This window comes from Cavia porcellus, unplaced genomic scaffold (genome assembly GCF_034190915.1).
Source record: "Cavia porcellus strain 051 isolate PalLab524CR breed Dunkin Hartley unplaced genomic scaffold, mCavPor4.1 scaffold_15, whole genome shotgun sequence".
Lineage (NCBI taxonomy): Eukaryota > Metazoa > Chordata > Mammalia > Rodentia > Caviidae > Cavia > Cavia porcellus.
This window is the reverse complement of record NW_026947498.1, coordinates 13,400,527-13,417,796: the sequence shown is the minus strand read 5'-3', so window position 1 is coordinate 13,417,796 and position 17,270 is coordinate 13,400,527. Positions and strand designations below refer to the sequence as shown.

Here is a 17,270-nt window from a genome sequence, read left to right as displayed (position 1 = left end):
AAAAGATTGCAGGCCCCAAAATTCAGAGAATGTTTACTTCACATGAGTGAATTAAGTATGTGTATTACAACACACAATGTATTGAATTTTTAAGGTTCATATTATATATAACCATGTCTGGTTGTTATTGCATCCACCCATTGTTCATTACTTAAAACAGTCCAATACAGCAGATCTTCAGTAAGTGAGGAGTGAAACAGAAAGCAGTTGAAAATCACCATGAGTCTTGGTTCGGAGCTGGCAGATTTCACTTTAGGTTTACTCCAGATTGAAGCTAGTGAAAATGCAGTACGATCACCATGGCAGTTTTACAATATGGCTGCAAAATCTTTTCATGGCTGTGATTTGAATTCCATGTTGTAATTAAAGGTTTTTAACATGAGAAAAAAAGTGGTACACAAATACAGGTTGTATTACGGCCACCAAGGCTGCATGCTGCATGACAAAACAAATGTATAAAGTAACTGTAGCATTACTGAACCAGGTACTTGAAATTGAATTCAGGCTGAATATGAATAAAGAGAACTGATTGCAGGCTTATGCAAAGTAAATTATGTCTTAGAATATCAAAAGGCCAACTATTCTGATTGTAAACTGCCTTATTTTCCTGGTAAATATTTTGAGAAGACTTTTTATAATAACTGTCATTACACTAAAAAGATTGCAAAAAAAATAGAATAGTTAAAAAGATTTGTAATGAAATTCCCCATAAAATACGCAGAGTAAATCTTACTACGTAAAAATTTTAAAAACCACGTAACACCCTGAATAAAGGTTGACTTCACTGAAGAAAAATGCTGCTTTTGTGCATAAATCATTGGTGCAAACTGATAAGGCTTTACTGGGGCAACAGAGAAGATGACCTATCAGAGTCATCTGTTTAAAATTTGTTCAGAAGCATTCATAAGGTTGTAAATTGCTGCTTATAGCATTAATAACCTTTCTATTATTTAAGTGGAGGACCAAAGAATAATGGGAAGAAAATGTTTCTCAAAATAAGGCCAAAGGCCCAAAGCAATTCTAATGTGGGCTCAGTAGGACACATTTTAAACAAATGCCTTGTGTGAGTATTTTACATTCTGAATGCCCAATGGCAAAGAGAGCTCTTAAAATATTTCTGACATGTCAGAGTTCTCTGCAAGTTCATGTTGTGTACACTGATTTTTGTTTTTAAGCAAGATCCGAGTATTACCAGAAACGCAGATTCCTTGCAAATGAACATGTCAAACCTTAGAAACACTTTCTTTTGATGTTTTCCTTACTTTTCAAATTTAGCTATTTGATGGAAAGATAAAATATGACTCCAAGCTTGGGAAAAGTTATATTTCTAATGAAACGGGACATCCAAATGAAGATAGAAAGATATGTTAGTAAATGCCTACACAGGTTGTGATCCTAAATTTAGAACTAGATAGCTTAGCTAGAATTAAACTTCAGTAAGATTGTGCCATTGTAACTTATTTAGACAATAGTAGTTACTTTTCAAGTCCTTTGCACAGAAATGGCACTGAAACAGATCAGTGCTGTATCTGGCAGCTGTGTAAATAACGAATTGCTAACTACGAATTTTAATAAAACTAGTTTGAAGTAGTACAGTTCATTTCAGGGGCAGAGTTCTTCAAATTATTTTTACTACAATTTGTAGTTAGCAATTTGTCATTTCAAGAGTTGCCAGATACAGCATTGCTCTGTTTCAGTGCCATCTCTGTGCAAAGGACTTGAAAAGTAACCATCATAGTCTAAATAAGTTACAATGGCACACGCTTGATAATGTTTAATTCTAGGCAAGCTATCCAGTTTTAAATTTAGGATGACTTAAAATGTGTAGGCATTTACTAAGTTATCTTTCTCTCTTTATTTGGATGCCCCATTTCATTAGAAATGTAACTTTTCCCAAGCTTGGAGTCATATTTTATCATTCCATCAAATAGCTAAATTTGAAAGTAAGGAAAACATCAAAAGAAAATGTTTCTAAGGATTGACATGTTCATTTGCAAGGAATCTGTGTTTCTGGTAGTACTCGGATCTTGCTTAAAAACAAAAATCAGTGTACACAACATGAACTTGCAGAGAACACTGACATGTCAGAAATATGTTTCTGATCCTGCTTTTAAGAGCTGCTCTTTGCCACTGGGCATTCAGAATGTAAAATACTCACACAGGGCATTTGTTTAAAATGTTTCCTATTGAGTCCACATTAGAACTCCTTTGGGATTTTAGCCTTATTTGGAGAAATACTTTCTTTGCATTATTGTTTTGATGTCCACTAAATATTAGAAAGTATATTTATGGTGTAATACTTTAAGATGGTTAAAGTTTGACCTAGGAGACAGAGCTACAATGTATGTGGTTTCTGCAGAGTTGTTCAAAGTTGTTACTATTGTTTTTGGATTTCCCTGAATATTACAAAATCAGGGGCCTGAATATATAGGTCATATAGTTTGGGAGCAAAACAAGCATAATGAGATATTATTTTCCAGTATAGTAAATAAAAAAATCAGGAATATGTCTCCAAGCAACAAATGGAATGTGTTTACAAATTTGGTAAAAAGAAATTGCCTCATCGTTAAGTATTATCATAAAAAGTAACTTTGTCAACCAAAAACCAAAATCAAGCAGGGCATCTTCATATAGAAAAAGGAAATTAAAATGATCTTCCAGGCAATTATAAAAGTGTCAGTTGAATGCAAGCTGGTAACAAGTTTTGTCATGCATTAGATATACAAACAGATGCTTAACTGGAAGGTGACAATCACCTCATTCTTCTTATGTGAAAAGGGGATTGATGTACTCAAAGCCCAAATTCATCTATGCTGTTCACAAAGTAACTGTCATCAGGTGTGAGCTGGACAGGTTCGTTGGTAAATTCAGGGTCAAAGATTTCTATCCCGAATTCTGTACCAATACTTGGCTTAAAGGGAGGAGGCACTTGCTTTTTTTTCCATCATGCTCCAGTCCAGATTGTTAAAGAATGGATGCTCTTTAATATCGATGAATCCTCTCTGAGGGTGACAGCCCAATCTTACCTCTGGCTCCTTCTTCAGAAGACCCTTGAGGATGCTTCTGGCTTCGACAGACAGGTGATGTGGAATGTGGACTTCTCTTTCTAACATAGATTGCAAGACCTTGTATGTGTTTAGATCAGAGTTCTTGGGACTGTCTGCAAAAGGATACGGAGGCTCTCCCACCATCATTTCGAACATGACTGTTCCAAGATTCCACCAGTCCACACTGAAACCATAGCTTTCGCCTCTGATGATTTCTGGAGCCAGATAACTGAGTGTGCCACAGAAAGTGTTGGTCTTCTCGCCTGCCTTCAGTCCTGCCTTACATAGGTCGTAATCGGTAATTTTAATGTGTCCGTCCGCATCTAGTAACAAGTTCTCCAACTTCAGATCCCTGTGTAATATCTCATGTTCATGAAGAAACTGGATAGCTAAGGAGATCTCCCCGGAGTAGAATCTCACATGTGCTCCGGGAAAGATTCCAAACTGTTGCAGATGGTATGTTAGGTCTCCTCCACTGATGTAATCCAGGATAAAGAAAAATCTGGTTGGTGTCTCAATGCAGGAATGCAGGCAAACCAGGTAAGGGTGGTTCAACCTCTTCTCCAATATTTGCTTCTCTACCTGGAGACGAATATAGGTTTTCATCGTCCTTTCTCACCTTAGTTTCCGTCTTGCTGTATGCAGCTGCCATGAACTGTGGCCCTGCCATTCCACCCTGTCTTGGAGCCAACTGAGTACGGACAGAAACCTCCAAAAACTGTAAGAAATAAACCTTCCCTTTCCCAACTTTGGGCATCAGGTATTTTGTCTCAGCAAAGAGTTAAAAATAACTTAGACAAGAACAAAATATTAATGTCTTTGTTTCAGGGCCCACACACTTACATAAAAGATATTATTGTTCATTTGTCTATCTTCTTTGTAACACTGTACTCTGTTGCCATGAATGACACTGATTTCCTGAGGGCAGAATATTTGTCCTTCTCTCATTAAACAATGCTTGGCTATTTCCCTTGCTCTAGCCACTGGAATGTAAGCAGATGACAGATGCCTCCTGTTCACGGCTCTTTTACAATGGCCCCCGGGATGATCCAATTCTCCCAGAGGCCCTGCCTGCTTGTAGCTCCCAAGGATGACTGTGAAATGTTCTAGGAAGGCAACATCCTGCCATTAAAGATGGATCCTCGAGAGGAGCCAGAGCTCTGCTCTTTTCCCCTATGAGTAGGAGGCCCTTTAACACATCAGTCCAGGATGCGGTGTTGTTCCTGAGGTTTACATGTGACTGATGTCCAGGGTCTTTAGTGGTGACAAGTGGGGCAGATGCAGTGCAGATTCCATCTTTCCTGAGTCTTGGAGGACAAAAATCAAGTGGACCCTAGGCTTTGCCTTGTCTTACTGCCAACCTATAAGTGATAAACCTACTTCCAGTAACTTGTCATGTGTAACTATGTTTGTGTCACTGATCTCAGAGAAGTTGGTAACCAATACATGGTGACTTGCTTCACGGTCAGGGCTAAGACTGTGATTTAAGAGTCATGATGTGCTTTACCAGCCCTTTCTCTTTCTGCTTAAACAACGGTTTGTAGGGCACTCTACACCCTACAATCAATTATGATTATCATATTTCACAATGATACGTAGAGCTCTCTACTACAATGTCATGAACAGGCCTATATAATCTAATACATTTCATAGCTGTGCACTGTAAAGTAACCTTCTGTTATCCATGGGATAAATTAAAATTGTGGATAGAAGTCTATATATCCAATCCTTTTTTCTATAGATGCACACCTGTGATAAAGTTTAATCTATAACTAAAGCATATTTTATGGGAAATTAACAACAAATAATAAAATAAGCTAACTATGATAATATTTTGGTCAAAATGTTATATTAATAAAGTTTCAGTTTAGTGTTTGAATATTACATTTAATATTATGGACCTAAGAAAGTGAAGCTGTAGATAGGAGTGACTGCTCTGTACAAGATTTGTCTCTCCAGTTTAATCACAAACAGAATCATTATAATGGTCACTTATTTAGCACCTACACTTATGTAGGCAAATTAATAAAGAAATAAAATATAAAGATATTTTAAATTTTTCATAAAAACTGCCAAAAGACAGACAGAGGCTGTCCCTATAACTTGTGTCTCAGAATACACTCTATGATTAGAGGCACAGACTTCACTGTTTGAAATGAAAAACAAAGGAAAGAGAAAGGTTTGTGGTTGTAGGATAAGCATTTTAAATGAGAAGAACTTGTTTAATTAAAATTTTCTTTCTTTCAGGAGTGAAAATGAATAAAAAAACGTTCTGTAAAGCAATAAGTTGATGTTGTCTGGTTGTGGAGTGTAATTCAGAAAATTGACTGTTACTCTTTTAACTCTTATTTAATAATGTCTCTTCAAAATCCAACCCAAACACACACACACACACACACACACACACACACACACACACACACATATATATATATGTGTGTGTGTTTTGATATATATATAATAATCATATATATATATATGTTTTGACATATATAATATAAATCTATATCTCCAAATTTCCTCATTAAATTTACAATTTTTGCAACAAGCTTTGATCAACTGGATACCCTCTAGCTATTTCACTGAGAGTGACTGATTTAAATGTGAAACAATCCTATTAGTTTGATATAATTAATTTCTGGAAGCATTAATTGAGAGTTTTTCTCCTGGCTGAAATTGTTTGTTATACTCTAACACAATGAAAATTCGTTGTCTTCATGACTCTTTGGATTAACCATTGTTAGTTAGATATATCTAACTGAATTTTCTGTTTGTCCCTGTCATGTCAGGTGCAAATTTTCTAGTAGGTGCATCATCAAATCATATGGCTTAGACTCATTTTCCAAGTAGCGCTTCCTTCTCCAGTGAGCTACCTCAGGCTTTTCCACATGGTGGTCTCAGGGTTCCATGACGGGAAGAAAACTATGTCCCAATGTGTAATAGTTTTTCAATCTTTTATATAAATTGTACTTATTAGTGTTATATTAGCTACAACAAATAACATAATAAGCCACTTTCTAATGGAAAGAGGTACAATATCATACTGTAACTTGGTCTGCTTTCTGAGACCAGAAGAATACGGAGTTTTATCTATATACTACCAATCTATTGTGCAGTCTATTGCATTTTTCAGATGCATTTGTTTTCTATACTTCACTTTATGGGACAATATTATCTTGGTATTATCTCTTTGACACAATAGACTATATTTAATTACTTTATATAGCACAAGCTTGACATTTTATAAGAATTCCGTTACTGCTGCAGAATTAATGGTGAGTTAAATGAAATGATTTTTAACCAATTTGTAATATGAACATGAATTTGGAAATATTAAAAGAAGAATTCATCATATATTAATTTTATTTGTATTCTAAATATTATATATGATTTTTAAGATTTTTGTATTATGGTTTTGTCTTCCAATTATCTTTATTAGATTCTCATAAATGGTTTGTCTTAGCTCTGCTTAAGGCAGTCCTCTGCTGTTCTGATTTTCAAAAGAGTCAATATTTTTGTTAAATGACTAAAGCAGTATTTAGATTTTTCTTACTTTAAAATCTTAAATAATTAGAAATAAAAACATTGCTTATATCATTCGACATTTGTTGAATTCCTACCACAAGACAAGTAGATCATTTGATTATTCTCAAAGTCAATTTTCCTGAAGCTCTTAGCATTTTCCTCTTGCCCAAGTATAATGTAGGCAGTTTGTCTTCCTGTTAACAATGAAATACTTTAGATTTTATCATGTTTAATACCAGCATCATCAAAAGTTTTATGTCTTTACTTTAATTTCTGGATGTCTGTAAATTTAAATAATGAAGATTTAATAAATAAACCACAAGAAGTAAAATGTATAAACAAGCACAAATAAGATATGTTTAAATTACGTTATATTGATTAATTAAAATTTATTTATGAAGAAATTTATCATATGAGCTTTAAACTGAGGTGCATAAAATTTTTACTAATTTGATAAAAATATTTATTTAAACTGAACTGTGAAAGACTAAATCAAATAAACCACTTTGTATGGTGGCTTACACCTTTATTTCATGTTTCCTTGTGTTCTCCACATGATCTGCGTTAAAATGCTTGGTGAGGAACTAGGTATGTTGTCTGCCTATAATCCTAGAACTTTGAGAAACAAACAGGAAAATCTGGAGCAGTCAGAAAAATTTCAATTTGAGCCTGGCCTGATCCACTGTTTGGAACCTGTTTCGAAATTTAAAAACAGCTGGGGTTATAGCTTAGTGCAAATTCCTTGGCTTCAATACCCAGTATGAGTGGGGTGGAATCCTTTGGAAGGAAAATCCTTGTGAATTCTGGTCAGTTCTTTGTTGTTATGAAAGAAAAGAGCATCTTTTCCCTTTTTCACTAATGTGGTAGGCTATTGATGGTGAACGTTTTAGAGCTTTCAGTAACATGGCACACGTGTTCTAGACATTTGTATATTGGAGAACAAATGACAAAGAAAAACCACATTTCAAGTTAAGAGGAAAATACAGAAAATTAATAAAATTTACTTTTGTGCATTTTTCCTTTATTTGTTTTCTAAAGCAAATTCACTTCATATGACTTGATAATAGCATCTGAATTAACCAATGTCTCTAATCAATTTTGGAAAACAATAGAATATTTGCCTTTTGTTTAGTTTGCTTTGTTTCTAATTTTTGCTTCCTAGAATTATCAGCATCCTCTCCCCAAGAAAGGAAATGATTCATTAATTAGCATAAATTGTGATTTTCCTCCAAATAAACAAACTTCCATTATGACATCAAAGCCAAGCATCTACCAATAATATAAACTAAACAAAGACAGCCATTGTGGATAAAAAGTTACAGATAAGTGTATAACACTTGTTACAAGTCACAATAAGATTGTAGAGCAGAAAGTATATTTTTATCATACCAATGCAGTTACAACAGCAATAGCAAAGCCATTATATTATTGAAGTGATAAACAATCTGTAGAGGAGAATAGGTAAGGAGTGGTTAACCTTTTCCAAAGGCAACCATAAGTCTTGTCGACTCACCCCGTGGTGTTTATCAACAGCAGGAAGCTTCTTGAGAAATGGTTAGTCTCTGCTTTGAGGCTCTCACCCATACAAAATAGCACTTGAGATTATGTATTTCTGTTCTGAAGCTTATTGTCTTTTGTATTTTCCTCATACAATTTGATTTTTTATCTGTATCATACAATTTTTTTCATTAAAACATCTAGAAAATTACTACTGAAGAGTTTGTCTTGCCACATTTGAAGTGTTTATGATGTGTTGGTCACTGGCCACTTCACTGTGATGGACATTAGTACTAACTTCATACCTGGCAGTCGCCATCATGCTCTTTTTACTTCTTTTTCATTCTCAAGAATTGTTACCAGGGTCATGGAGTAACAAATGCTATTAATTTGACCTCTGCAGAATTTTCCCTCACAACTCCTGCGTTACCTGTGATAAATTCATTCAGGCCCTGTGAGGAGAGTTTTCTCAATCTCCCACACAATCTCAGTGACACATCTCATTATGTTATAATATAAGTAATACATTCCTCGTTGTTATAATTACACACACATATACATACATATATATATATATATATATATATATATATATATATATCCTGCACCCTTATCCTGATTTTAAGAACATTTTACCCTCTGAAATCTATAATCATTCCTGTCCAAAACCTCCCTTTCTTCAAACATTTCTCTAGAAATACCTTAATTTGTTTTACTCAACAGGAATCTGGCTATTCCCTGATGATCTTCTCTCGCTGGAGTTCTCTTCTGGCACCCAGCCCCACCCCTTTCCTGGTCCTCTTCCCACTGGGCTTTGGCTAAAACCATTGTTTCTCCTAAACATTTCAGATCACTTCTCTCCTGGAACACTCAGATTTCATGCTTCTCTTGGCTTTAAATCTCATATTATCAGACTACATCATCATTTGCATTTCTTACTTTTGTTTATCTCTGACAAATACAACCACCAGTGTATGCACTTACTACCACAATTTTAACTTTGAATTTGGTAATATCCTTACGCACCTGGAATCTTTTGTCCAGAAGGAGAATCTCTTGGTTTCTTCTGTAACTCAATGTTTATTACATAGTTATGCAGATTTTCACTCCTGTAGACATGTATTAGTATTATGTTAGTGGTGATGTGAGATGATTAAAAATTGCCAATTCTGCTGTGCTTTTAATTTTAGACATTCATTCTCTGTTCACTGTTTCTTACATTCTAGGGAACTTCTTGTGGAACTCTTAGTGCAACAGTTCTGCAACTTGAGTGGCTTGAACTTACTGCCCATTCCTTGTCCCTCTACCTCTAAGGATTACTAGTTTAGCTCTTCCTCACAATATCATTCCCCAGTTCCTTTGTCTTTCCCTCCCTTGACTGGTAAAATTGCTCTTATTTATTTATTTTCAAACCTTACTCATGCCAGCAAGGCTGAGGAGAAAATATAGCCATGTGACCCAGAACAATTCACAGTCACAGCTCTCCATGTGAAGACAACTGTAACCCCCTTCCCCCATTTCAGGACTTTTCTTTCTTCTCAGGTCAACTCTTTCATAATCAATTGCAGCTGAATAGCTCACCTTCCTGTATCAAGCATTCAGGAGAAAACTTCAGAGAATCCCACAAAACCTCAGCAAATCCAAGAACACAGTTTTCCCTGTTTATGTGTTACCATGCATAAGCTACCCTTGTTCACTTCTATATCCAGCTCCTCTTTAAGACTCTAATTAAATCACTTCTCTCTTGATTTAGTTGATTTATCCATTATTTTATTTCATTTTGTCCTGCTTTACGAGTACATTCCAGATAATTACTTTTCTTATCAGCAGTTTCACCCAGATGCAAGAAATCCTTCAGTTTTGTTGTTCTTGTTCTTGTTCTTCAGATGAAAAGAAATTTAATTTATTAGAGTGGTTTACATATAGATATTAATTTTATTTATTATAGCTACAAATGTATCTTGTATATTGTAAGTATATAACTTGTTTATATGTACTATAATTCATAATTGTAAATTTGAAGAAAGAAAAAATAAGTGCAAATATAAGTTATTTGGATTAATTCCTTTTCCATGCTGAAATAAAATTTCCATTAAAATGACCACAAACATTCAGCCAACTTGTCCATACACACAAACACATAAAATACATAGGAAAGATTTCTAATCATAGCTGTGTCAATTTAGAAGCTACCAGGTTGGTGTACAGAATAGTCAAATTAAGCACAGTTCGTCATGTTTACAACAGTCAACAAAATTCTGAAGTAGGAAGCCATTTCTCAAGGTATCATTTCTATTAAAAACACATTTATTTTTTTCTCTTTCCCACTGGGAGATTTCTATGCACTTCGGTTTAATATTTAACAGTCTAATTTTTTACACTTGTAGCAAGTGCTACTACCTTCTCTATTGTTCCTTCATCAACATGTCTCTGATAGTTAATTATTTTATTGTCTTTGCATTAAATTTAATTTTTGCCCTCTGATTGATGAAGCACTGTGTCTAGTTTTCTATCATCAAATTATGATGGGATGTTATATGAATATATGTGTCTGTCACTGTTTGCTTGATTCTGAATTATCTAGTAAAATATACTTCATCTATTTTTAATATTATACTCTGAAATTACTTTAATCACAGCTTTGAAAAAATCATGAAATATTACACATTAGGTTTTCCAAATTTGCATTTCCATTTTTGTTTTTTATACCTGATTTGTTCCTATAAACATGTCATTTGCTATCTAAAATGGCCTGCTTGACATTTCTATTCATTCTGATCTCTTTTTCAAATTTATTAGAATATTTCAAAAATGTGCATAAAAGGTTAACATAAGTAGAGATGGCATTTAAAGAACAGAGGAGATTATTCTTCTGAAAACATACATGCAAGCAGTTCACCGGAAATCTGGTCACACTGTATGAAGACATTTCATTATTTCCAAACATAGTCAAGAGTGAAAAAATATCACTATGAAGTACATTATCTAGGGTAAGTTAATTTAGTCTGACAGTCTCATCTTGAAACTTCCTCTTATTCTTAATTAATAGATTGATTAAAGGCAAATATTTTACTCAGTGCCTCTGATTATATTATTTAATAACTACTTTATTTTAAGTGAGACAGTGTCTCACCCAAGTCCATGGTAGTTTACATCATTGTTTCTGAAGATGGGATCAATACGTCTTCAATTCTGCCAGCTATAAAAAAAATAAAGCTGATTACTTTGTTATTTTCAATATTAAATTTCTTTAATCCAATATTATTTTTACAATGTTAAAATCACACGTTGCAGTATTTCCTATCATTTTCCTATTATTTTAAATCTCTATAATATTTTATTGTATTTCTAATACTTGTTTTAAGCTGACAGTCATTACTTTATTATATTCATTTGTGTTTTTGCTAAGAGAAGCAAAACACCTAACAAGCATTATATTTTAACAAGAGCTCGTAAATTCTCCTACTATAATGAGTCACTAATTAAAAAATATATGACTTACCACAATATCTGGTCCTTTATAAAGTGTATTTTCTATCTCCACTAGCCTCTCCCCTGTCACTGGTTTCCCTTATCTAAAACACAGTGGAGAAAATGGCTTTGATCATTTTAGAAATGCCAATAATTTGAATTCAAGCCTTAGCAAGTAAATAGTGGGGAAAAGGCAATCTATTTGTTTCTTAAGTTCTAAAAAGTAATCATAATTTTAAGTGCTCCTCTCTCCTTCAACAATTTCATATATAACGAGTGGTAATTTCAGTGGGAAGGATACACTTTATGGAGTGGAAGATTTTATTTTATTTTTTATTTCCCCCTAATGTTTCTTCTATTACTAACCTCTGGTGTTATTAAATCCCACTGTGATATTTTCCCTGCCGTTGAACCTATGAAGTACGCAGCTCTTCAGAAATATTTTCAAAACACAACACAGACTGCCCCCTGGCTTGCTCCTGCATGAGCAGTGTCACAGCAGCCCTGCACCGCCACCCCATGATGTCAGGTCCCTGTCTGAGGGGAGAGATCGGATTTGCCTTGGCTGAGCCGTCCAGGGGGACTTTCTCTTTCCCAAAACACTGAAATCCGAAGTATTCTTTACACGAGTTTGAATTAATACCGATTTCATAATACGGGATTAGAGAGTGCTTCAGGCCTGACGTAGTTTCCCAAGAATGAACTAGGTTCAAATCCTCGTGCTAAAAAAAAAAATATTAAAATGGTGAGAAATGCTTATCTCCTCATCATACTCCCTCCTCCACTAAGTTCACTGATCATCATTCTTGAGCCAGTTCTCCCTCCTCCACTAAGTTCACTGATCATCAGTTTCTGAGCCGGTTCTGATGCTCCGCTATCCTGAGTGTTTGTAGCTGGTGCTCTTAAAATACAGTGAAAGCTGTATGATACTAGATGATACGAAGGAAGGTAGACTGTTAAAAATATAATGGTATGTCCTCATCCGTGTTACCCACCCAGCTGGACATCTGCCACTTCTGGCTCTTTCCCAAATGACAAATGTTTATGAACGACACGCATTTTGAATTAATTCAGGACAAGATGCCCTGACAGCACAAATAAAAACATTCCGGAAAGAGGACCGCAAATAAAGCTTCAGAAACTGGCCAAGATAACGGGATAAGTGTCCAGTTTGAGGAAGGTTAGAGGCAACGTACTATGATAAATTGTAATCCAAATATTCATTGCATTTTATCACATCACATAAATCGTTCACATGCAAATATCTTCTGCTATAATCACGGAAAATACCTGAAGGCCACTCATATTCTACAGTTTGCTCCCCATCACTTCAGTCTCTCCTGCCTTCTTCATTTTGGCTTTTTCCTCTCCTGCGTCAACCAGTTCGCCTGTTGCTTTTTTATGAGGACATGTGTTAGTAATTTACAGATCACGGACATCTTGCCTTCCGAATATCCTCAATTTAATCACTTTTACAAAGTAATTTTTTCTATTGTGTTAGTAAATTTCCCATCACTGGAACAAAATATCCTACAGTCCAGGATTAAAGGAAGAGAGATTTATTTAGAACACTCAGCGGCTGGTTGAAAAGGAATGGTAATAGAATAGAGCATAGAAAACTCCTCCAAGCACGCCAGCCTACAAGCAGATCTGGGAATAAAAATACTCTTCTCCAGGCCAGGCCTCCAGTGAGGCCTCTTTGGAGCCGCCCTTCTTTATGTTACACTGGCCTCAGTGGGTCCACTCAGGCATGATCAGTCCACCCAGATCACATTCCATACACATGAGACCTTTCGGGGGTTTGAAATCTATACCATAGTGTTTCACTTCTGACCCCTAAAGAGTTTATATTCATATTGTTCTCGAAAATGTCTTGGTACAGCTCTAAGAGTTGCCAACATTTTAACACTTTTAAGTTGCTGAAAAATTTTAAGTCCAAACTTTACTCTGAGACTTAAAACAACCTCGTTCCTATCATTGTAAGGACTGAACATGAAGGTAAATATGCCTCGTATACAAAGACACAGGATAAACATTTTCATTCCAGAAAAGGGGAAAGGGGTGTTAGATAAGAATCAGACCAAACCAAGACCCCAAACTTGCATGGTAAACATTAAAACATGAATACCTGTGATTATTTAATGGTTTGTTCACATAATTCAGTATAATATTTCCCTTTCAATAACCTTAATCATACTTTTTTGTCATATTAGTCAATGTTCATAACGCCAAGGATAGAATTTGAGTATTTTTGTAGGACATTATTCAATCTACCAGCATATACACTCTCTAAATTGAGTGTGACTTCATCGACATATCGTCTATTTAGCAAAGTATTTCAGGAACAGAAGTAGCCTGTCCAATTAAACACCCCTCTCTATATATGTGCAGGAAACGGTAGACTTCCCATAGAGCATCAAGTAGGGAAACACATATGGCTACTTTCCACTCAGAGTAGTCCATTCTTACACTTTAAGCTGAAATTCTACTATCTAAATATACAGAGCCATATGCATTCCTATGTAGTGAGCATGTTTAAAATTCTTTTATATCCCAAAGTATAAATATAATACCTCATACTTAAAGGCAGTTTCCAAATTAAGTTGACTATCCCATATTCACTGCTTTCCTGTAAATCATGCCCTTTGATATTTCATTTTTTCAAATTTAAACACTTGATGAATTTCCCTGTCTCTCAACTGAAGACAGGACACACATGTTTAATTTATTCTGAGTATTTTCACAAGATCTAGCATATAATAGCTAACCAAAATATGAATTTAATAATTAAATAATACATAATACACAGGAGGTCAGAAATAAGTTGGTAGCCCTAGTGATCTCTGTTAAATTCACCAGCTGCGTGGTTATATGTAATAGATTAACAGTTTCAAGATTTAATTGCACCAGGCAAGATTACTTAATACAGTGAAAGAACACCATGTATTTTGATTGCTTTATGAAGCAGTTTGTTGAATAATATCAAGAAATTAATTTTTTAACAATATAGATTTAAATAATGAACTTTTTGCTTTGACAAAGAATATTAAATTATAATTCAATGAATTTCACAACATGTACTCTTGTCTTAACTTAATGTATTCAGTATTTTAAAGTCACCAAATTGGAAAAGTTTTCCACATTTATATCATAATGTATATACACATAGAACAATATGTGTATTCTTAGAACATGAGAACAACAATGGGATAATAAAATTATTTTTCCTAGTGTTTAAACTCAAAAAAATATTATGTGTCATGAAAAATTATGATTCAGTACCTAGAAAAGACTTGGACAGAAGCAAGAAAATGAGCTAAGGAAGTTGCTACCACCCATGACCTTTAAGCCTAACAGTTAAACAGAGTAGGTAAGTTTTACTAATGCTATGTATTGCCAGATAATATTGTTATAATATTTCTCTACTGAGATAGATTATGCCATCTCCTGTGTTCATATCCCCCCAAAGACCACCATGCCACTGTCACACACACTGGAGCAGAAGAAGCTAATACAAATTAAGATTCAAGCAAGGTTTTTCCAGTCCTGATTTTTTGTTATACTTGATATTAATAACAAACGACCCTGACAAAAGGTTTTAAAAAACTTATCAGAGTTCTGTGAAAGCAGATTTATTTGTGTAGTTCATAGTAAAATTGACTGTGTACAGTGTTTAATTTTGAATTATTAGTTGAAGCACACAGCATAAAATATGTACCTGGTACATAGAATTGATAATCAGTTGAAAAACCAAAGTTTCATGTTCATTCGGGATAAAGTAACTTTTTTTTTTTTAACAAAGTGTTTCTCTTTTATCTCAGAGAGGTTAGAAAACAATAAATACTAATATCAGGTTTTTTTCAGCCAACGAGCACCTTATTATTAAAGACAGTGAAAAACATGAGGACATTAATTTACATGATACAACAACAACAACAACAACAACAACAACAAAACTGAAAAGAACAGTACTAAGAATTTAGATTTATATACTGCCTGGGCATCGTGTCACTATGCCTTTGTGTTAATTTGTGTAATGTGAACTAAAAAAAAAAAAAAAAAAAAAAAAAGGATGCTTGTGTAATAACTTATATTCTAAAGCAATGTTAACTTCTTTTTCATGTCTCTTTAAAGTCAGAATTTCCAAGTTTAAGGAAGCAGATTTTTGTATGTTCTTATTTCCTTTTTATGCCCACTATAGTTTTATTTGTGGAGAGAAAATGAGATTTACTTTGCAGTGTCAATGCCCGATTTATCGATGATAAACTGATCTTCCGTGCTGGGGTACAGTTTGACCACCTCCGTGTCCTTAGCATGCAGAAGAGAAGCATATTTCTTAAAATCCTTAGCATAACAGTAGCAGATGTGACTTGAAATTACATTCCATTGAGTAGAACTCAGTCATGTAGTTGACCCAAACTGCAAGACTGCCTGCCGAGAAAGAAAATTTATTTTAAGTGAAAGATTCTTCTAAACATGTATTTGCATTTTTTATTATTTAGGTTTGTGAAATTAAATTCTATGACAAAAAAATATAGTCATATCTTGTGCTCAATTGCATTGAAGCTGGTCCAGTTTGGTATTTGGGGCATTTTGATGGAAAAATTTTATTCCAGGGCTTACTGTTTGTTTGGTACTTGATGTGAAACTAGAACTTGTCTGTGTTGATTATTTGTTGACTTACTACCCTTTCCAGCCAAATCAATTTTTGTTAGTCTTTTTTTTTTTTTAACTCTTTTTTGCCTCCTGGAGCCAATTAAAAATCATTACCAAGATGTCACCGCAAGATCATTTCTATGTGACATGAGTTTGAAATGACTTGGTGAGGTCTTATACATTGGACTCAAGTAACTTGTGTTGCCTGTAATCTGGACAGTTTTCTACAGGGGCAATGATATATGATTTTTAATTTTTAAACATAGTATCAGTTTTTATACAATGATATTTAAAAGGTATAACTGCAAAGCAAAAGTAAAATTTATATCTACCATGCTTATTTTGGTTCACTAATTATTCCTAAAAATTAACATTTAAAATATTATTTGAAAATTATTTAAAGCAATACACAAGGCATTGAAGCTATTTTACTTCTTCCACTCAAGAACATTTTCTTTACTCTTTAAAGTGACTTCTAAATTGACAATTTTTAAGTAGGTATATCACAAACTCCAGTTCACAAAAATTTTTTCATATGATATTACAACCTGTTCAATTTTTTTATTATATATTGGTTATTGGGAGAAACTCATCTTTCCCTAAGTTATCTGAATTTATTTATTTTACATATGTCTTTTAATTGACATAATTTGTGAATTTTGTGGTTGATAGCATTATATTATAGTAGTAAATCAAGCTACTCAATGTGTCTATTATCTCAAATAATATTCATTTTTGTGGAGAGAATATTTAAGCACATGCAGCATTTTTTGAGTGCATAACACGTTGTTATTAACTATAATCAACATGTTGTGAAAAAATATCTTTTTATTCTACCTCTAAAACTGTAGTTTTGTATGCTTTAAATAATAACATTTTTTGTATGTTCCTTCATCTGAGTTTTCTGCATTGTATTCACAGCTTTTGTTAGTTCTGCTTTTGTAGATTAAACATATAACTGACAAAAGATAGTATTTATCTTAAAGTGTCTGGTTTATTTCACTTAACATTATAGCATCTAGGTTTTTTCATGTTGTCACATATAACAGGCTCTTCTTGTTTCTTTAATACTGG

At 34.0% G+C, this 17,270-nt stretch overlaps 1 protein-coding gene across 1 annotated transcript; it reads right to left on the bottom strand.

The window, feature by feature from the left end:
- Positions 1 to 2,766: 2,766 nt before the first annotated feature.
- LOC100730693 (protein kinase C iota type-like) lies at positions 2,767 to 3,653 on the bottom strand. Its single transcript, XM_063225317.1, is given in 3 exon segments — positions 2,767 to 2,800; positions 2,802 to 2,938; positions 2,940 to 3,653. Coding segments are annotated over 3 exon segments (885 nt in total).
- Between the last annotated feature and the right edge of the window lie 13,617 nt (positions 3,654 to 17,270).